Here is a 22,405-nt window from a genome sequence, read left to right on the forward strand (position 1 = left end):
AATGCTGGGAAAGGAACCACAAAGAACTGAAGGGAACAGCACACAATTACATCCACACTTCCCTCCAAAACATGGGTTTCTTTTGTACATAATGACCTTCAAGTCATTAAAGACAAACTGTATAGTGAATGGCATGTTGCTTTTTAAAAATTTTAGATATAAATTTCTTGTTGATTTTTGTTGTTTGGCAAGCTATCATGTAGCAGATAATCCATAAAGTCTTACTGTATAAAAGGTTGTACTGAAAACTTTGGTACTTGCCACTTACTATTCACACTCCTTCCACATTTCTGAATGCCTATCCATAGTTACTGATGTAGACTGGGTCCTGTGACTCAAAATACCATTGGTCTGTTTGGGGCTGGTTCTATAGTCAGAGTCTTTTTCTTTCTGATATAAGTACAGAGTTGAAAATACTAGATTAGCAGTTTTTAAAATACCTGGGGTCCTCTACTTGCTTGTAATGACTGGGAAACTGGCATATTCTCCCATCTTCTCTGTATCATCTCCTCTGATAAACGCCTGTGAAACTGTTAAACAAATACATTTTAAATGATAAAATTTGGTTGTGGCAGCTTCATACAAATCATTGGTCATATTTCTCCAGTATAAAGATCTGTTCAGTCATTTGCAAAAAGCCCAAGATTCTCACAGACATCAAAGGAAATCAAAGGAAGTTCTTTTCTAGGAACAACTTCAGAAATCAAAAGAAAAAAAAACAAAAAGGAACTGACTTACTGTATAGAGGGTTATTCTCAACAAAGAGATGAGTGACAATGAAATAAATAGACTTACTTTAAACAATCCTGCACATGTGGATTGTTTTCAATCAGTAGTAAAACAGACACAGTGCCAGGAAAAATATACAACCATTTTCCATGAAGGAAGTAGAGAATAATTTGTCCAGCTAAAATTTGGAGCCAAAATTTAGGGCCAAAACATGCCTATATTCACAAAAAATCAAGCATATTTTTAATCTCAATGATAATGACTTCAGTCACTTATATTTGCTTGGTAGCTACTATGGGAGAAGCATTCAATGAAGTGCTGTAGAAAAGAATTACAAAAATAATTTCTGAAACTGATGGGGAAATGAACACAAACTCATAAATGTCTTAAGTATACTTATACAGTGATTTGGTAAGTAGAATATATAAATTACTATAATGCAGAATAAGTACTTGCGTGATTAGATTTGTATGGAGTTAATCAAGCTAGATTGTCTGATTTAATGTTAGTGAGCTTTCCAACACTGTGGTATTTTAAAATTTACTTTCACTATACAAGGATGCTTTTAAAAATTCATGGAAATGAAATTAAAAGGTAAGTTTACTTTCATGCAAAATATTTTGAAACCCATGTTTCAAAACCCATGTTTACTTCATAGTATGCATTTTCCATAAGCTTTTGGAAGCACTTTTATATGTATGGATTTTAAAATTTTTTCAACAAAATGAACTTCTCTTTTAATTCAGTTGTACACAAACTTTTTCAAGTACCTCATGCTCTATGCCATTAACCAAGCTACACCTTTGAAAATTCTACTAGCAGCCAAGTGGCATTTACAGCCACAGTTTCCTCCACCCAACAACACCCTGCTTTCTGCTCCCAGTGAAACCCAAACTTCATAATCTCCACTTTCTGATAAGACTTAAGATTCAACAAAGACCTAAGTTTTAAAATATGGTGAGACCCAGTATGTTGTATATACTGCTTTCTATTGCCTTAACAAACAACAAAATACATATATGCATGCACACACACATAAATACATATATACTTGCACACACACATGTGTGTGCACCATTTTACTCACACAGAAACTCACCTCAATCTGGCCATGCTCCTTGAAAGAGAGTTTGATGTAGGAGTTCTTACTGCTCTGGAATGGGCCAGGCTCTTTGTTAGAAGGAGCTGGATGAAGATGAACCACTATCTTGGCACTAAAGAAGACCAAATGTAAGGCACTTAATTGCCTTCCAAACATCACTAATTCTGTGTTTATCACTTTTAAAATATTTTAAAATTCACATAGAAGTAAAGAACATCCTGAAAAGCATATTTTTAAACTTTGTATTAGCTCAATATTAATGAAGCTTTCAAAAATAACTCTATTTAAACTTCTCAGTTATTAACGAAAAATTTCAAGTTAAGTAGCTCTGTCAATTAAATAAAAATATGGTTTAAGAATATAAGTTCAAAATAAAACTGCAAAATTTTAAGAGGTTTAGGGTTAGAGTTTCCTACATACATAGTCAACCCAAGGTTAGAAGAGGGCTTAATATTTATGCCAAAGCAAACTACCTTAGTCATCTGAAAAGCAAAATTTGAAAACACATCTACACAACTGGCCGGCTGATGTTTTATTAAAACTCCATCCAAAACTAACATTCTACAGTGTCATTTATTGGAAAATACCGCTCAATCAACACCATGATCTAAAAGATACCTAACAGCAAAAACAAGTCTCAAAATGCTGCCACTCTAGGAATACAAAACTACCATTATCTTTATGACTACTATTATCTTCTATACTATTAAAAATACGACTATATTTGTTCAGCTTTATAAGTCTCTTTTCCGCCCTTTTTTCCATCCTGCCCAATAAACAAAAATCCTCTATAAAGATTAGGAAAACTAAAGTCAAAATATCCTGGTTAAGTACAGTAACCTATGATCACTTTATAAATGCGTGTAATACTCAATTTTGCTCTGCCTTGTCTGGGCCCATCTGGTTGCCTGAATATCACAGAAAAACTAACACTGTATGTTGGGCCTCCTCAAAGTAGCCAAGGCTGGGGCCAGCACTGTGGCATAGTGGTAAAGCTGCCACTTGCAGTGCTGGCATCCCAAAAGGGTGCTGGTTTGAATCCTGGCTGCTCCAGTTTCAATCCAGCTCTCTGCTATGGCCTGGGAAAGCTGTAGCTTGGGCTCCTGCACCCACATGGAAGACCCAAAGAAGCTTCTGGCTTCAGATCGGCACAGCTCTGGCCATTGTGGCCATTTAGGGAGTGAATCAGCGGATGGAAGACTTTTCTCCCTCTGCCTCTGTCTCTAACTCTGCCTTTCAAATAAATAAATAAATCTTAAAAAAAAAAAAAAAAAAGTCAAGGGTTTGGTTGTAAACTGGAGCCAGTCTTCTAAGGACTTCATCTCACCTACTCCTTTGTGGTGAACATCTTCAGGTCAAGTAAGCAAATGTAAGGGTACCTTAAAGGCTTGGGGAAATGGAACTGAAAGATTAGTTTGGAGTGAGTGTAGGACACAGCAGTTACATCACTGCCTGGGAAGATCACATCTGATATGTAGTACCTGTTTCAAGTCCCAGCTAGTCTGCTTCTGATCCAGCTTTCTGCTAATGTGCACCTTGGGAGCCAGCAGGTGATGGCTCAGATACTTGGATTCCTGGCACCTGCAAGGCAGGCCTGGATTAAGTTCCAGGCTCTTGGCTTTGACCTAATCCAGCCTTATCCAGATGCTGTGCACATCTGGGGAGTAAACCGACAGGTAAGAGATCTGTGTCTGTGACTCTCTCAAATAAAATGAAAATAAATGAATTTTTATTTTTTTTTAAAGATACATTTACTTTGGTGCACAATACTTTTGAAATCCATGACCAGTTTTTTCATAAAAAGCATTCTCCTTCAATGTTTGAGATATCCTCATAAACTGCACAAGCAGAATCATAGGACTGAAATAGATCATGAAAAAGAAAAACTATGACAGTTACAACAAACTGAGTAAAAGCATTTTTGTAATCTATAAAACTAGCTACTTGGGCCCTACTCTCATATTCTCTCAAAGGAAACCCCATGAAAAGAAAAACAATTATAATACAAAATAAAGCTAAAAAACTGCAAAGTAAGCATACAATAGCCATGCCAATTTTTCATCTATTATTTTATTAAGTCATTCAGTTGCCATGATGAATCAAACTTAAAATAATGAATTCAGAAGATGTTAACAAGTGAAAAAACTTTACATACTTCTTAAAATCTTAAATCAATGTAGTAATTGTTTGAGGGGAGAAGCTGGGTACTAAATAGAGTATTTCAGCAAAGCTAAACTGGCATTTTACAATCCAGATGTTTGAAAAAATAAGACACTAATTTAAAGGTAAATGTGCTAATTATATGTTACTGAAGTTTCGAGTACCTTAGAACACAGCAGAAGAAAAATTAAATGATCCGGTATACCCTTAAAACTTTACTTTCTAGAACTTTAGAGAAAAATGACAAAAGGAAATATAAATAATAGAAATAATCTACTCTAAAGATCTATGGCTCATTAATCTTTTCAAAATGTTGGTTGGTGGAGCTGACACTGTGACACCAATGGGTTAAGCCATTGATTGTGATGCCAGCATCCCATACTGGAGTGCCAGTTCAAGTCCTGGCTGTCAATTCTGATCCAGCTTCCTACTAATGCACCAGGGAAGAGAGCAGATGATCCCAAATGCCTGAGCCCCTGAAACCCATGTGGGAGACCTGGATGGAGTTTCTGGCTCCTGGCTTCGGCCTGGCCCAACCCCAACTATTACAGCCATCTGGGGAGTGAACCAGCAGATGGAAATTATTTCCTGATGTGTACCTGTGTGTGTGTATGTGTGTCTTCCTCTCTAACATTCTGCACTTCAAATAAATAAATCTTTTAAAAATGTTGTTGGTTAGTTTCTTTTATGTCAATAAGCAATCATTTATAGCAGCTATAACATTATTGTTCACTTCCAGTGAAGTTCCACAGTTTCACTCCCACTGAAGTGTCTGATTATGCTAACACCTAAAATATGCCTTTCAAAAAACAATTCCATGCCAATAGTATTTGCTGATAAGGTTCCTAAATCACACACACTTAAAATACAGAAGTCAACACTGTTGGTATACTTTTAATACACAGGAACATCGAAACCCATGCCTTTACACCAGGGTACCCAAATTTCCTGCTGTCTTTGGGATGCTCCAATTTTATGTTTATTATCTGGTCTAATAATTAACTATGTCTCCTATTACACCTATAAACGCCTCATTTTGTATAACTAGTACAATAGTCTATTTAATCCCAATATTTAAATAACCCAAACTTGAGAAATAAACTTAATGATTAGCCCAAAATAGGAACAAAGTTATATTTCTCAGATGGTTCACTTCTGACTTTAAGTTCACAATGACAGGTACACATACATGTAAAAAAATGTCTATGGAAATATAAGCAATGATAGCTGGGCTACATTTATTTATGTTGACCCAAAGATACTCAGCAAGCTTTAGTACTTTATTCATACTTTTAAGAATGACTTCATAGATCAGTGTAGAGAATACCCAAGAAGAGGAGGTGGGCATATAACCTTCTTAAGGAGCCTTCTGACTAACGGCAGGACAGGAAGTATTTTTTGTAAATGAAGCCTGAAATATGTAGACCTCACCTCTTCCCAATTCCAGCTGCCTGTTCCTCAATGAACACAATTTGGGAAAGAGGAACGGCCATGCAGCACTCCTAGGACAGAAAACAAGATCCGGAACACTCGTCAGAGCATCAACTGCCATTTACCTCAAAGCTGCTTAATAAAACTAATAATGGTATTCTAGCCCCTAAATAAACTCAAAGAAAAATTAGATAAAATAACACTGAGGTGGCATTTGTTTTGTGGGAGAACATATGAGGCTAAAAAGTAGTTGTACCTACCTTTGTGTTTAGAGCAGGCATATTTCCTAAAAGCAATATTTACATAAAAACTTTACATGCAATATTGTCTTATATGGAAAAACTGACAAATTGAAACAATTTTAAGGAGTACATTATATGGGTGATTTTTCTTTTTAATGATTTTCCATACCTTATCCATGTATGTATGAACACACACACACACACTTTAACAGAAAATACTGATATAGTGCCCCTTTGCGAGAAACTACATCACATAGTTCATGCAATTTTTAAATTACTATACGTAACTGGCAGGTAATAGCGCTTAAGAATTTATACAAATTGGCCTCTTTATATGATAATCAAAAATTATACTAAGATTAATTACATTATCAACATATGGTTAAAGGATTCCCTTCTTCCCTCAAAATTTTCTTTTCTGAATGTATACAGCCATATGCTGCATAACTGTTTTGGTCAATATAGACAGCATTTTATATATTATAGACAGCAGTCCCAAATGACAGCAGTCCCATTGCCTAGGGATATGGCAGCTGTTTGATACTGCAGAACAATGTATTCTCACAGGTGTGTGTAGTGATGCTGGTGAGCTGCCAGGCATATAAAAGTATAAAAAACACAATTACATGGGCCAGCGCTGTGGAGTAAAAGGCTAAGTCTCTACCTGCAGTGCCAGCATCCCATATAGGCGATGGTTCAAGACCCAGATGATGCTCCACTTCCGATCTAGTTCCCTGTTAATGTGCCTGGGAAAGCAGAGGAAGATGGCACAGCGCTTGGGTTCCTGGCCCACATGTGGAACCCAGAAGCTCCTAGTTCCTGGCTTTGGCCTGGCCCAGCCCCAGCCATTGTGGCCCTTTGGGGAGTGAACCAGCAGAAGACCTCTCTCTATCTTTCCCTCTCTCTGTCTTTAACTCTGCCTCTTAAGCAAATAAATCTTAAAAAACGCTTGGGTTCCTGGCCCACATGTGGAACCCAGAAGCTCCTAGTTCCTGGCTTTGGCCTGGCCCAGCCCCAGCCATTGTGGCCCTTTGGGGAGTGAACCAGCAGAAGACCTCTCTCTATCTTTCCCTCTCTCTGTCTTTAACTCTGCCTCTTAAGCAAATAAATCTTAAAAAACGCTTGGGTTCCTGGCCCACATGTGGAACCCAGAAGCTCCTAGTTCCTGGCTTTGGCCTGGCCCAGCCCCAGACATTGTGGCCCTTTGGGGAGTGAACCAGCAGAAGACCTCTCTCTATCTTTCCCTCTCTCTGTCTTTAACTCTGCCTCTTAAGCAAATAAATCTTAAAAAAAAAAAAAGGGGGGGAGACAAAGAGAGAAAAAGAGAACAGCCGGGGTTGGCACCATGGCGCAGTAGGTTAATCTTCCACCTGTGGTGCCGGCATCCCATATGGGCTCTGATTCTAGTCCTGGCTGCTCCTCTTCCAGTCCAGCTCTCTGCTATGGCCTGGGAAAGCAGTACAAGATGGCCCAAGTCCTTGGGCCCCTGCATCCGCGTGGGAGACCAGGAGGAAGCACTTGGCTCCTAGCTTCAGATCGGCACAGCTCCGGCTGTTACGGCCATTTGGAGAGTGAAGCAATGGACAGAAGACCTCTCTTTCTGTCTCTCCCTCTCACTGTCTGTAACTCTACCTCTCAAATAAATAAATAAATAAAAAGGAGAAAAAACAGCCAGAGTGCTTGGGCCCTTTGCCACCTATGTGTGGGAAAACCAGATGAAGTTCCTGGATCCTGGCTTTCTCCTAGCCCTACCCTGGCTATTTCAGCTATTTCGGAAGTGAACCAGCAGACAGAAGATCTCTCCCCTTCTCTGACACTCTGCTTTTCAAATAATAAAAAAAAAATAAATTTAAAAAACAAAACAAAAACTCAGGGCTAGGCCTTTGGTGCAATGGTTAAGATGCCACTCTACTTCCAAAGTTCCAGCTTCCTGCTCATGTATACCATGAGAGACAGCAAGTAATGGCTCAAATAACTGAGTCAGCCACCCATGTGGGAGACCCAGATTGAGTTCTGGGGTCCTGGTTTTGGCCTGGCCCAGGTTCTGGCTGTTGAAAGCAATTGGAGAGTGAATCAGTGAATGGAAGATTTCTGTTTCAAAATAAAATTTTTTTAAAAGCCAGAAAGTTAAAAAAAAATTAAAAGTTTACAAAGTAAAAAAAAAAAGTTAATTTATTACTAAAGACAGAAAAATATTTTTAAATGTCTATTTTTACCTACTTGAAAGGCAGAGTGACAAAAAGAGAGAAATCTTCCATTTGCTGATTCACTTCCAAATGCCAGCACAGCAATAGTGGCTGAGACAGACTGAAGCCAAAAGCCCAGAATTCTATCCTGGTCTTCCATGTGGGTGGCAAGACTCAAGCACTGGAGCCATCATCTGCTGGCTCCCAGGATGCATTAGCAGGAGGCTGGATCCAAAGCAGAGGAACCAACAATGGAACTGGTACTCCCATAAGGGATGCAAGTATCCCAAGTGGTGGCTTACCCTGCTGCATGGCAATGTCTATGTTTTTAATAAATTCAGTATAAAATGTAGTGTCAATAGGCTGTAATAGTGAAGAGTAGTGTCCTAGGCCTTCAGTCACTCAGCATTCGCTGATTACTCACAACAATGGCCAGTCCCATAGGCTCCATTTGTGATAAGAGCCCTGCATAGGTATATCATTTTTCATCTTTTATATCATACTTTTGCTATCATTTTTCCATGTTTAAATGTTTCAATACACAAATACCACTACACTACAGTTGCCCACAGTATTCATTAGAGTAACATGATGTACAGGTTTATAGCCTGAGAGCAATAGTCTATCCTATATAGCCTAGGTGTACAGCATGCTGTACCAGCCAGGTTTGTGGATAGACATCCTTGTTTGCACAACACAGCCTAACCGTGCATTTCTCAGAATCTATCCCTGTGGTTAAATGAAGCATAACTGTATTTATTTTAAAAGAGTAAGACAGGGCCGGCGTCGCGGCTCACTAGGCTAATCCTCCGCCTGCGGTGCCGGCACCCCAGGTTCTAGTCCAGGTTGCTCCTCTTCCAGTCCAGCTCTCTGCTGTGGCCCAGGAAGGCAGTGGAGGATGGCCCAAGTGCTTGGGCCCTGCACACGCATGGGAGACCAGGAGGAAGCACCTGGCTCCTAGCTTCGGAGCAGCGCAGCCCGCCGGCTGTAGTGACCATTTGGGGGGTGAACCAACGGAAGGAAGACCTTTCTCTCTGTCTCTCTCTCTCTCACTGTCTAACTCTGCCTGTCAAAAAAAAAAAAAAAGAAAAGAAAAAAAAAAAAGAGTAAGACAGTATTAGTGATCTAAGGCAGGCATTATCAAGCGAGCTATATCATCCCACAGCGGCAAAAATTGATTCCTGGGGGGCAAAATAGTGTAATGGTTAGTTACCTTTCAAAGGGCCATAGCACAGCATGTAGTTCATCTGTAGCATTAAAATTTCATGGGAGAGGGAGAGATTAGGAAAATAAAAACATGAAAGAGAGACCTTATTGAAGCTGGCACTGTGGCATAGCAGGTAAAGCTGCCACCTGCAGTGCCAGTATCCCATATGGGAGCCAGTTCGAGTCCTGGCTGCTCCACTTCTGATCCAGCTCTCTGCTATGGCCTGGGACAGCAGAAGATGGCTCAAGTTCCGGGGCCCCTGTACCCACGTGGGAGACCTGGAAGAAGCTCCTGGCCTTGAATAGGCCCAGTTCTGGCTGTTGTGGCCATTTGGGGAGTGAACCAGAGAATGAAAGACATTTTTCTCTCTCTCTGTCTCTGCCTCTCTGTAACTCTTTCAAAGAACCAGATCTTAAAAAAAAAAAAAAAAAAGACCGACCTTATTTAGTGACAACACTAAAATTAATGTACATATACTTTCAAGTTAAGGCTCTTTAGAATAAGGGTATCAGCTCTATACATACATAATTCACTCTCTCTTCCTGGAAATTTAAAAACTGGGAGAAGGAAGAGAGTTCTCTTCCTGGGTGACTCAGAGGCAGTACTCAATGTTGAGGTAAGAGAATGCCCTTCTGGGCCCAACACTGTGGCTTCGCTGGTAAAACCACAGCCTGTGGTGCTGGCATCCAGTTCCACTCCCAGCTGCTCCGCTTCTGATCCAGCTCTTTGCTATGGCCTGGGAAAGCAATAGAGGACAGGCCAGGTCCTTGGGTGCCTGTACCTGCATGGGAGGCCAGGAGGAGGCTCCTGGCTCCTAGCTTCAGAGCACTTGGCCCACCTCAGGCCATTGCAGTCATTGGGGAATGGGCCTGAGGATAGAGAACCTCTCTCTTTTCCTCTCTCTCTTTCTCTTTCTGTATGTGTGTCTGCATTTGCCTATCAAATAAATAAACTTAAAAAAAAAAAAAAAAAAAGAGTATGCCCTTCTAACAGCCCTAACTTCCTGAGTTTTAACAACTGGAAGACAGGTTGTTTTGGGGGATGCTTCAGTCTTTTCAAAGGATCCCTCACCACTGATGGGAAAATCACTCTCTTGCTAGAAGCAGAATGCTCAGGCATGGAGTAATATTTGATGTTTTAAAGAATAGGAGCCACCACGATTCTCCAACCAGTAACTACACAAAGACTTTTCTGGAGCTGAATGAGGGACAACACCCTCACTCTTTGTACTCCACTCAGAGCCAACATTCTTTTGAAACTCTTTTTTTAATTTAATTTTATTTAAGAGACAGAGTGAATAGGACAAAGCTCTCATAAACTGATTTACTCCCCACATGTCCACAATGATCAGAGGGGAAGCTGGGCACCAGGAACTCAATCCAGGTCTCCCACATGGGTGGCAGGAACTCATTACTTGAGCCATCATCTGCTGTCTCCCAGAGTACTCATTAGCAAGAACCTGGAATCAGGAGCCAGAGCAGGGAACTGAACTCAGGCACACTGATGTGGAATGCAAGCAACCTAACCCATGGCTTAATGGTTAGACCAAATACCCACCCCCTTCGGATATTTTGAACAGAAAAATGTATTGCATCTATTGATAGTTTTGCCAAAAGGGGGAAACTAAAAGAAAAAGGAAACAGAAACTTCAGTGATTTAAAACCTAGAACAGATGACGAAAACCGTATCTTACATGATTTTTATGATCTCTCCAAATCAGTCGGTGTGTACTAAGAAGGAGGGTCCCAGCATCAAATTTTATCTAGAAAGATAAGATCATAACAAAATATTAATAATATATCATTCAGTGCTGTCTAGATTTACCTTCCCAGAAATCAAACAATACTAAATCATATAGACATTTTATAAGTAGGTTTATCACAAATAAAAAAGAAGCAACGCTACACACATCATAAATCTAAGTTATACATGCTACTGTAATTGGTTTGGAGAAAATCAGAAACAACCCTGAAGTGTAACAGCAAGGTAGTTAAATACAATGAGACCCAGGCGGAGGTTAAAAGAATGAGATGAGCAGAGCCAGAAGCTTCCACCACCGCTGTCGGCGTCAAGAGTCATGCCTGTAATGATGAACTCCAGCTCCTGGAAACCATCAGTAAAAACTGCTAGAGGATCAAGAAGGGCTTTGTGCGCAACATGCAAGCTGAAGGAATTTTCTATGGGAATTTTCCGATGCTCTGGAGAAGTTAATGTTGGAGGAATTAAGGAATGTCGCTCAGTGTGGTGGTGGCGGCTTTCTGCCAGCTATAAAACAGAATAGCAGTGTGGCAACCCTGCCTGGGATTGTTCATCCATCTGCTGCGTGTCCTGATGTCCATTCAGGCTATGGGTTTGCTGTTGGGAATATTGCAGTCTTTGAGACAAATGACCCTGAAGCAATGGTATCCCTGGTGGTGTTAGATTTGACTTTAGCTGTGGTATCTGCTGATTTAAATGAAAAAGATGCCCAGCCTGTGAAGGAGCAACTTGCCCAAGCTGTGTTTGACCACACCCCTGTTGGCATGGCATCAAAAGCTGTCATTCCAATGACTGCCAAAGACGTGGAGAAGGCCTTGGAGATGCATATGAACTGGTCTCTACAAGAATGCTATGGCTGAAGATGAGATTTTCAATGAGTATGCTGCTAAGAAAATGAGCTTCAACCATAAGGGACAAGTGTGCATGATGACCCATAGTGGCAGCAGAGGCATGGGCCACCAATAGCCTCAGATGCACTGGCAGTTGTGCAAAAGGCCAGAAAGACAGACAAGATTACAGTAAATGACCATCAGCTGGCTAGTGCTCAAATCACTTCTGCAAGTCTGGCCTGCCTAAAGGGAATGGTAGTGGCTGGGAACCACACCGGCTCAACTGCTCTTCCATGACTTTCTCAACCCACTGGGTATTGCCGTGGATTCATTCTGAGAGGAGGAGTCATCACGCAGACACCGAGAGTCAGGTGATAATGGGCCAGAGGTGAGCAGCCTGTAGACTCATTAATTTCAGCAGGTACAGCAGCTTCTATAACTGAGGCAGCCAATCCAGTCAAGGGGCAGTTTAAGACCTAACCAATCACAGCCTCTTGTTGCCAGGCAGGCTCCATTCTCCATTGCCAGGTGGGTTCCAAAGCCATTCCTGAGTAACTGACGCTTGCTTGCCAGCAGCCACCTTGGCATGGCCTTCTCATTCCACCACATTTCCCCCTTTTCGTTTATTTTTGAGCAACGGGAGGCATGCTTCTTGGCCATACCATTGTTGACCCCGTTTCCATATGGTCTCCGTACGTGGCTGTGCCTGTCTTAGGTTGTCCCCCAGGGGATCTTACCCGTCATTGACTAACCAGCCCTCAAAACAGGAGACCACAGGAGTGCTTGCTCAGATGGGGGTAGGAATGAGGAACAATGGAAATCAGGAATGGCGTGACTGCACACAGGCTGTGAGCCGTTTGAGTGGCTGACCAGAGCTAGTGGGGTATAAAGCAGTAGTGGATGTGGCTATGGGCAGTTACTCAGGGAAGGATGATAGGGCAGGGGCTTGACAGTCGGTAGCAGGTGCATCCGCTAACAAGGCGGACTCTCAGTCTTGTTCAGCGGGTTCTGGTTGACTGTCAGTTGCAGGCTTGATGTTTCTGGCTGGTACCCAAATGGGCTGCCCCACATTATCTGGAAAGACACAAGCATATCCTCGGCCCTTGGTTAGCAGAAGCCTTTCTACGGGCGTTGGAATCCAGGGCCTGAATTCTGCGTCCGCTCAGACATTAACAGCAAACAAGTGGGTGGGATGGGGTCTAGCGGCTGCCCTGAGAGCCTGGGGTGTCTGAAGACTGCCACAAATGTGGAGATCCTCACTGGGTGCGGATGGGATGACCTCGCATGGGTTATCGCCTCGAGGTCGTCTAAGTTCTTCCCGCGGATATTTGGGGGGTGGCTGACTAGGCACTGCTGCCTTGTCTGCTGTCCTGTCATTTTCACTGTCAGAGCTCTCTCTCCCTCAGTCATCAACTGTTGCCTGTAAGGCAGCGGCCTGGAGTGACAGGCTCTTATCACTCACAGATTCATTACGTTTGGTAATCTGGGTGGGTTTCTGAGAGGGGGGTATCTTTCCCATGTTTGAGTGCTTAAGAACAGCACGCCACCCCAACCCTAGCCAAAGGAAAGACACGCACAGCACTGCTGCCATAACAAAACCAATTCCTAGCACCTCAGCGACTGATGGCATTCTGCAGGGGGTTCGCTACGTTAGACACACAGACAGTGGTGTATCAGATCCTAAGTATGTCCTGTGCTTAGTGGGGGACTTCCTTGATCCCTTAGGTCAAGGCCGTATGTCCACATGGTGTCTCCGGAGCATCACCTCAATAGAGTGAAGGAAGATGACTTGGTTCTGAATTCTGGGATGATCAGTCCCTTATGTGAATTCATTGGGTGAACCGAAAGTAAAAGGAGGAGCCGAGAAGCGGTGTTACGCTTCTGGGTGGTGTATGCCTAACCTGGGGTCACTTCAAGCACAGACAAGGACAAGGGAAGGGGTTTAGGAGGGGGTTCTGTGCTTACCCTCACAGAACTGAACAGCACACAAAACACCGAGGGACCTACTTGCTGATATCAAGGGGAGGGGACCTCGCCGAGTCTGACACACTGTCTCTCAGTCACGTTGGGCGCCAGATGTTGCTGTGGATTCGTTCTGAGAGGAGGAGCGTGGTGGGGACAAGAGATGCGGAGTCACCACAGAGACTCCGGGAGTCAGGAGAAAGTGGGCCAGATGTGGGGAACAACTGCCAGCAGGCTGGAAACAGCGAGCAGGCCATCACACTTGGGTTGACTGCCGTTATCAAAGTGTGGGACCTTGACCAAGGGCGCTGCTGGACATCACCAATGCTCACAGAGGCAGAACTGGCCTGAAAGGCACTTCAGACACCAGATGTAAGACCCAGCAGGTTACAAAGTGTGCAGCTCTAACTGCTTCAGGAGCCAGTGCTGTAAAATAATCCTCCATAAGAATCCACACTGCTCCCATTTAGAAAGGGAAGAATATGTTCCATTGTGCCACAGATTTGTTTTTTTTTTATTAAACTTTTATTTAATGAATATAAATTTCCAAAGTATAGCTTATGGGTTACAATAGCTTCCCCCCTCCCATAACTTCCCTCCCGCCCGCAACCCTCCCCTTTCCCGCTCCCTTTCCCCTTCCATTCATGTAAAGATTCATTTTCAATTCTCTTTGTATACAGAAGATCAGTTTAGTATATATTAGGTAAAGATTTCAACATTTTGCCCATATAGCAACATAAAGTGAAAAAACTACCATTGGATTACTAATTATAGCATTAAATAGCAATGTACAGCACATTAAAGACAGAGATCCTACATAATTTTTTTTTCAAATTAATTAATTTTCTATGCCATTTCCATTTTAACACCAGGTTGTTTTTTTTTTTTCATTTCCAATTCTCTTTATATACAGAAGATCACTTCAGTATATAATTAGTAAAGACCTCATCAGTTTGTGCCCACACAGAAACGCAAAGTATAAAAATACTGTTTCAGTACTAGTTATAGCATCACTTGGCTTTAGACGACACATTAGGGGCAGATCCCACATGGGGTGTAAGTACACAGTGACTCCTGTTGCTGACTTAACAATTTGACACTCCTGTTCATGGCGTCAGTAATCTCCCTAGGCTCTAGTCATGAGTTGCCAGGGCTATGGAAGCCTTTAGAGTTCGCTGACTTTGATCTTATTCCGATAGGGTCATAGTCAAAGTGGAAGTTCTCTCCTCCCTTCGGAGAAGGGTACCTCCTTCTTTGATGGCCCCGTTCTTTCCACTGGGATCTCACTCACAGAGATCATTCATTTAGGTCTTTTTTTTTTTTTTCCATGATATCTTGGCTTTCCATGCCTGCTATACTCTCATGGGCTCTTCAGCCAGATCTGAATGCCTTGAGGGCTGATTCTGAGGCCAGAGTGTTGTTTAGGACATCTGCCATCCTATGAGTCTGCTGTGTATCCCACTTCCCATGTTGGATCTTTCTCTCCCTTTTTGATTCTATCAATTAGTATTAGCAGATACTTGTCTTGTTTGTGTGATCTCTTTGACTCTTAGACCTATCAGAGCTATCAATTGTGAGCTGAAATTGATCACTTGGACTAGTGCGATGGCATTGGTACATGCCATCTTGATGGGATTGTGTTGGAATCCCCTGGCACATTTCTAACTCCACCATTTGCGGCCAGTCCGATTGAGCATGTTCCAAATTGTTCATCTCCTCCCTCTCTTTTTCCACTCTTAGATTTAACAGGGATCACTTTTCAGTTAAAATTTAAACACCTAAGAATAATTGTGTGTTAATTACTGAGTTCAACCAATAGTACTAGAACAACAACAACAACAAATACTAAAAAGGATAAAGTATTACATTGTACATCTAAAGTCAGGACAGGAGCTGATCAGTTCATTGTTGCTTATAGTGTCCATTTCACTTAACAGGTTTCCCCTTTGGCGCTCAGTTGTCACCAATCAGGGAAAACAAATGATATTTTTCTCTTTGGGACTGGCTTAATTCACTCAGCATGATGTTTTCCAGATTGCTCCATCTTGTTGCAAATGACTGGGTTTCGTTGTTTCTTACTGCTGTATAGTATTCTATGGAGTACATGTCCCATAATTTCTTTATCCAGTCTACTGTTGATGGGCATTTGGGTTGGTTCCAGGTCTTAGCTATTGTGAATTGAGCTGCAATAAACATTAATGTGCAGATGGCTTTTTTATTTTGTGCCACAGATTTGTAATAAAATCTATTAGAGGACTGGTGAAAGGATTTGCTCTATAATATGATTTTTTAAAATATTTATTTTATTTATTTGAGAGACAGAGGGAGAGGGAGAGGGAGAGGGTGAGGGGGAGAGAGAGAAAATCTTCCAACCACTGGTTCACTCCCCAAATGGCTGCAACGGCCGGGGTTAGGCCAGGCCCAAGCCAGGAGTTTTATCTGGGTCTCCCACATGCATTCCAGGGACCAAGCGCTTGGGCCATCTTCTGCTGCTTTCCCAGGTCCATTAGCAGGGAGCTGGATAGGAAGTGGAGCAGCTGAGATTTGAGTGGCATCCCTACGGGATGCAGGCATTGCAGACCGGGGCTTAACCTGCTATGCCACAACACCGGCCGCATCATCGTAAGAGTCTTTAATCTTCAGGAAAAAATTTACCTCAAGTTTAAGAATATTCTATTAGGTAAGAAGGACAAAACTATATGGACAACAATGAACCTCTAAGAATTAGTAGGGATAAAAGCAATTTGTAGCATATTACATATAATTTAATATGTATGTAATATATTGCTACGTGTATGTAATATATGTATATACACACATCTTTACATAAATAATAAAAAAGGTCTAAAAGGAATACACAGTGATCCTTTAACACTCAAAAGGATGAAGGAATGGGAGGAAAAGCAGCAAAGGGCCCTTTTACACTCTTACATACTGCACTGTTGATCATATTTTTTAACAATGAGACTGGCTTCATGTATAACACTTATTCAATTGTTCTTTCAATAGAAACATTTAGAAATAGACACAAATATATTCAATCAACAGCACTGAGACAAGTGGGTTGCCAAACAGGGAAAAACCTTAGATTCAAATCTAACAAACTGTAGCAATACAAATTCCAGATGGATCAGATATTTAGAAGGGAAAAAAAGGAAGAAAAATTATGAAAACAGAAAAAAATCGAGAATTTCAAAAAATCATCTCAAGAAGGTCCCTCTAAGAAAGACATTAAAATTCATTGATGTTAGAGGAAAAGACTGACAAATGCAACTGTACACACATGCATACAAATTCTTTTTTTTTTTTTTTTTTTTTGACAGGCAGAGTGGACAGTGAGAGAGACAGAGAGAAAGGTCTGTCTTTTTGCCGTTGGTTCACCCTCCAATGGCCGCCGCGGCCGGCGCGCTGCGATCCGATGGCAGGAGCCAGGTGCTTATCCTGGTCTCCCATGGGATGCAGAGCCCAAGCACTTGGGCCATCCTCCACTGCACTCCCTGGCCACAGCAGAGAGCTGGCCTGGAAGAGGGGCAACCGGGACAGAATCGGTGCCCCGACCGGGATTAGAACCCGGTGTGCTGGTGCCGCCAAGGCGGAGGATTAGCCTATTGAGCCACGGCACCGGCCCAAACAAATTCTTCATGGCAAAAACCTCAGTGGCAAAGACAAAAGACAAATGGCAGACTGAGAAAAGTGACTGCAACTCACATCAGAGACAAAGGACTAATGTCCTTACTATATGGAGCACTCATACAAATCAATGAGAAAATAGCCTGTAATCTACTAGAGAAATGTACAAAGACTATTAATAGAAACTTCCCAGAAAAAGAACATAAACACTCTTATAAACACATTAATAGATTCCCAAGCTTCACTGACAATAAGATAAATACAAAGAACATCAAAATACCCCTCTTCTTTTTAAAAATCGATTTTATTGGAGAGGAAGAGAGACAAGGAGAGACAGCAATCAATCTCCTGTGTGTGTATAATACTTTAAAAAGAAAACTCATGAACACACACAAATACACACAAGAACAGTTATGGATGGAGATTCAATCAATGACACTGAGACAACGGTGTTGCCAAGTAGTGGGGGGGAAAAGTTCAACTTATACCTAAACATACTGTAGCAAAGTAAACTCTGGATGGATCAAATATTAGGGCCAAAAACAGAAAGAAAAATTATAAAAACAATAGAAATGCATGCAATGACTGGGCTGGGCCAGGCCAAAGCAGGGAGAATTTGGTCTCCCGTGTGGGTGGCAGAGACCCAACCACTTGAGTCCCTACATGCTCCCGCCCAGAGTGTGCATTAGCAGGAAGCTGGAACTGGGAGCAGAGACAGGTCTCAAACCTAGCCACTCCAAAGTGGGATGGAGGCTTATTCAGCTGTGTCTTATCTAGCAGGCCAAGCAACCACCCTGATCCCCCTTTTCACCCCTAAGACTGGCAAAGATCCAAAAGTTTGATAGCACTGGCTGGTGACTAAAGGGACAACCTCTGTGGAGAAAAATGTGTTAATATCTATAAAAATTACAAATACACACATCGTTTGACCCAAGGATATTTGGATCTTGCTACAGATGAATTCATACTTGGGCAAGATGATATAATATCGGGCTATCCATTGCTGTTTCTAAGAGCAAAGATTGAAAATAATTCAAATGGCATTCATTTGATTTATAAGCATTCATTAAAAAGAATTCATAGGCATTCATTAAAAAGAATATGGAGAATTTTTATGTACTTACAGTAGTCAATAAAACCTAAAATGCTACTGATTGCAACACGCATCTTGCTTTCATAATTGTTAAAATGTGAAAAAAGTGTGCTTAGAAACAATGACATTCAGTATATTCTCCAGATAATCAACTGGAAAAAGCAGCTTCAAAATAGGAAGCACAGGATACTACACATTTATATTTTAAAAAGTAAAAAACACATTGGAGGGTGAACCAACGGCAAAGGAAGACTTTTCTCTCTATCTCTCTCTCTCTCACTGTCCACTCTGCCTGTCAAAAAAAAAAAAAAAAGTAAAAAACAGTATGTTCCACACAAATACCTGTGTGTGACACATATGCACAGCTCTGTAGAATGAGACACTTGGGGAGAACAAGGTGACCAAAAGACAAGGGTGGGAAGGAGACTTCTAACTCTCTGGACTGAATCTAAACGTCCACCTCAGATTCCAGTGTTGATGCCCTAAGGCCACTGTGATGGTATTTGGAGATGGAAGATGGTGCCTGTGTAAGGTCACCAGAGGGGTCCATGACAGATATGTGCTCTTTTTTTGTTTTAAGATTTGGGTTTTTTATTTGAAAGGTAGAATTACAGAGAGAGAAGGGGAGAGAGAGACAGAGAGGTCTTCTATCTACTGGTTCACTCCCTAGATGGCCACGTTGGCTAGGGCTGCACCAGGCTGAAGCTAGGAGCTTCTTCTGGGTCTCCCATATGGATACAGGGGTCCAAGCACTTGGGCCATCTTCTGCATTAGCAGAAGAGGGCATTAGCAGGGAGCTCAATAGCAAGTGGAGCAGCTACAAATTCAACCAACCCCATATGCAATGCTGGCACTGCAGGCAGAGGCTTAACCTGCTACGCCGACAGCACTGGCTCCTGGATTAGTGCCCTTCCAAGTAGAGGAAGAGACATGAGAGCTCTCTCTACATGCATGAATGTAGGAAAGGCCTAGTGAACACACAGTGAACCGGTGGTTGTCTGCAAGTTGGGAAGAGGACCACACTGAAGACCCAAACGCGCCAACACGTTATCTTGCCCAAGGAACTGTGAAAAATAAATGTTCGTCGTTTAAGCTCCTAGTCAATGGCATTGTTAAAACTGCCCAAGCTAAGACATGCATACTCAAAATATGAAATCTGTAATGTTTTCAAAAACTACAATACAATCTGAAAAAAATGCCAATTAAGTCTTTGGGATCAAACTTTTAACTCTCATAATTTGTCATTATCTTTGAAAATTATATAAGTAATAAAGTTTTTAAGTTGGAACCCAAGAGAATAAATCAAACTCCTTAATTTCTGTGAAAAGCAAGAGTACATTGCTATCTTCTATGAATTCTAATGATCAGAAGTTAGAATTTGCCATAAGAAGATGTGCTTGTATACTTTCTAGGTATATTTCTAGGGGTATTTAGTTATGTCAAAAACTGTAAGGCTGGTCCCATTTACAAGGCTACCTTATGACATAAACTCTAAGGAAAGTATTTTAGTGAGTGTCCAATTCTTACAAGTAATAACGGGATGCTACTGTGTTTAAAATCATGTAGAGCAGGCATTGGGTCTAGCAGTTAGGCTACCAGTTAAGACGCTCACTTCCCACATCAGACTGTTTGAGTTTGATGCTCAGCTCCAGCTCCTGACTCCAGCTTCCTGCTAACAGAGTCCCTGGGAGCCAGTAGTGATGGCTCAAGTAACTGGGTTCCGCCACCCGCACGAGTTGAGACACCAGCTTCTTTCTTCAGTTCCCATGCTGGCCCAGCCATTTGCGGACTCTGGGAAGTGAACCAGCAGTTGGGAGCTTGCTGATTCGCTCTGCCTCTCAAATAAATCTGTAATTTTTTTTAATTCCCCTTTCCAAAAGCAAATATTTTATTAACTTGAGAGTACATGGTGTTGCATTAGAACATGAGTTCTGATTAAGAAATGCTGTGTTTTATCTTACTGAAATCCAAGCAGAAGGATGTAAATTTCAAGCTCAAACCAGAGTATGTTCCATTGCTATGTTAATCAACAATATGCAGACGTAAAATCTTGCTGCTGTAAGTGAAGAGATTGTGTAATAGTTCCCTTCAGGGGTTCCAGGGGATTCTGATCTAAACCTGACAGACAAGTTACTGCTGGTTTGCTTTACCACTCAGAGTTAGAATAATTTCAACTACTTAAAAGTTCATCAAACTTGGGCACTCACTGAATAACTTATCTTATTTTTCACGTTATTTCTTATGAAACTAATACATAATACTAAAAATCTGGAAAACATTTAAAGGAAAGTCTAAAATAGAAAATGAAATCATTCCTATCCATAGAAGCCAGAGTTTTTATACATATATATATATACATACACACACAGTGTATATTTATATGCATGTACACTCTAGAAATGAGACCAGGATATTTATAGTTTTATAGCTTTTTTTTTTTTTTTTACTTAGCAACCTATACTAGCAATCCCTATGCTAACTAGGGCATGCTGTAATATAATAAACCAATCTCTGCAGCAGGCATTCAGATTGCCTTTGGTTTTCCCGTCTATGTGACTGTAACCATCATGCACTATAGCCAATGCTATAGCCAATGCTGAGATGAGTATCTTCAAATGTAGTTTTCTTATGCATCCCTGACTCTCTCCCAAGGGTAAATTCCTAAAAGTGAAATAGTCAGCTGAAAGAGAACATTCAGTAAATCTGGTATATGCTGCCAACTTGCCACTTTATGCATTACTAATCTTCTTAACATTGTTTTCTAATTAGCTGAGGCCACAGAAGCATCTGTGAATTGAAACAAATGACCTGTCTACACTGCTTAAGGAAACCACACATTACCCAGGCATAATGGGCCCACAAAAGCTGTGCCTGTACAGACAAGCGCACACACACTGATTTGCCAGGGGCACCGGGGTGTGGACAGAGCACAGGCCACTGAATATGGCTTGGAATTGCAGCTCCACCAATGCCAGCTTGTGTGGCCCTGGACCGCTCACAGTTTTCTCAGCTATCCACCGCAGGTCTCTGTGTCCACATCTTTGGGCAGATTCGCCACATAAAGGCATCTGGCACTGGTGACTGCTCTCTGCTGAAGTGCTGTGGCCCAGTGAACAACACAGCTTTAAGTCCCACCTCGCCTGCTACTCCGTGGATCCTTGGAAAGTCCCTTGGATCTCTAAGAGATATTTTCTTAATGAAATACTCAGCTCGTACACCTGTTGCAAGGAATAAATGAGGTCATAAATATAAAGCTCCAAGCACATGGGAGTCACTTTAGTTATTCTGGTTTTTTAAAAATGGGTTTCACACCCACAATGAGCCAGAAGGTACAGGATGAGCAGTCTGTCCAAGGAGTGTGTTGGGACGCAAAGCCCGGAAGGCTGAGCCTTCTCCACGGCAGTACCTAAGCCTTCTCCTTCCAGATGGGAGGCTGACTTGACCAGACCTGCACACCAATGTGCACACTGCTATTTCTTCGGTACCACATGAGGTCTGGAAGCCACCAGCTTGTGGAAGAAGCCAGAACCCAACACTTTCCCCAGGAACCAGCCTGGCCTTCACTCACCCTAGAGACTGAGTGGCTGCAGACAGCCCCACAAGTGACTGAGCAGGTCCACCAGGGGCACTGGGGTGGAGGCTCATGTCAGAGCTCCACCCCCATTGGAAGGCACCTGCATTCTCTCCCACTGCCCCCGGCTTCTGGAAGTGAAGAAATCTTGACTAAAGGGTCTCAACCTAAACAACTCCCTCTCTTTTTTTCCCGACACTTCTATACTTGCCTGCTAAAGCAAGCAGGAATAATTTGAAAGGAAAAATGAGAAGTCGCTGGTTCACCAATGTTTTTTTCACATACAAGTTGTGATCTATCACTGCAAATACAGCATGGCCACACTGTCTGCCGGCAGTGTTCCTAACTTGTATACTGTGTTCCACGGAATAAAAGAACACACTGCAGGAGACTTAGAACACCCACTTCTCCCTGTCAGCATGCCCAACCCCTTATATGGGGGTGGGGTGGAGGACAGAGTCAAGACCACTGAGCAAGCAGAGGGTGATTAAGGTTCCCATCTGA

General features: G+C 41.9%; 1 protein-coding gene across 1 annotated transcript in view; it reads right to left on the bottom strand.

Moving 5' to 3' along the window:
• VPS36 (vacuolar protein sorting 36 homolog) overlaps positions 1–22,405 on the bottom strand; it is a 37,289-nt gene that overhangs the window by 13,872 nt on the left and 1,012 nt on the right. Inside the window, exons 2-5 of the mRNA XM_062194322.1 lie at positions 10,751–10,819; positions 5,423–5,493; positions 1,829–1,943; positions 441–530 (exon numbers count right to left, since the gene is read on the bottom strand). Coding sequence (XP_062050306.1) covers positions 441–530; positions 1,829–1,943; positions 5,423–5,493; positions 10,751–10,819 — 345 coding nt within the window. The remainder of the gene's footprint in view (positions 1–440; positions 531–1,828; positions 1,944–5,422; positions 5,494–10,750; positions 10,820–22,405) is intronic.

The sequence above is a fragment of the Lepus europaeus genome, chromosome 6 (assembly GCF_033115175.1).
Source record: "Lepus europaeus isolate LE1 chromosome 6, mLepTim1.pri, whole genome shotgun sequence".
NCBI classification, from domain to species: Eukaryota; Metazoa; Chordata; class Mammalia; order Lagomorpha; family Leporidae; genus Lepus; species Lepus europaeus.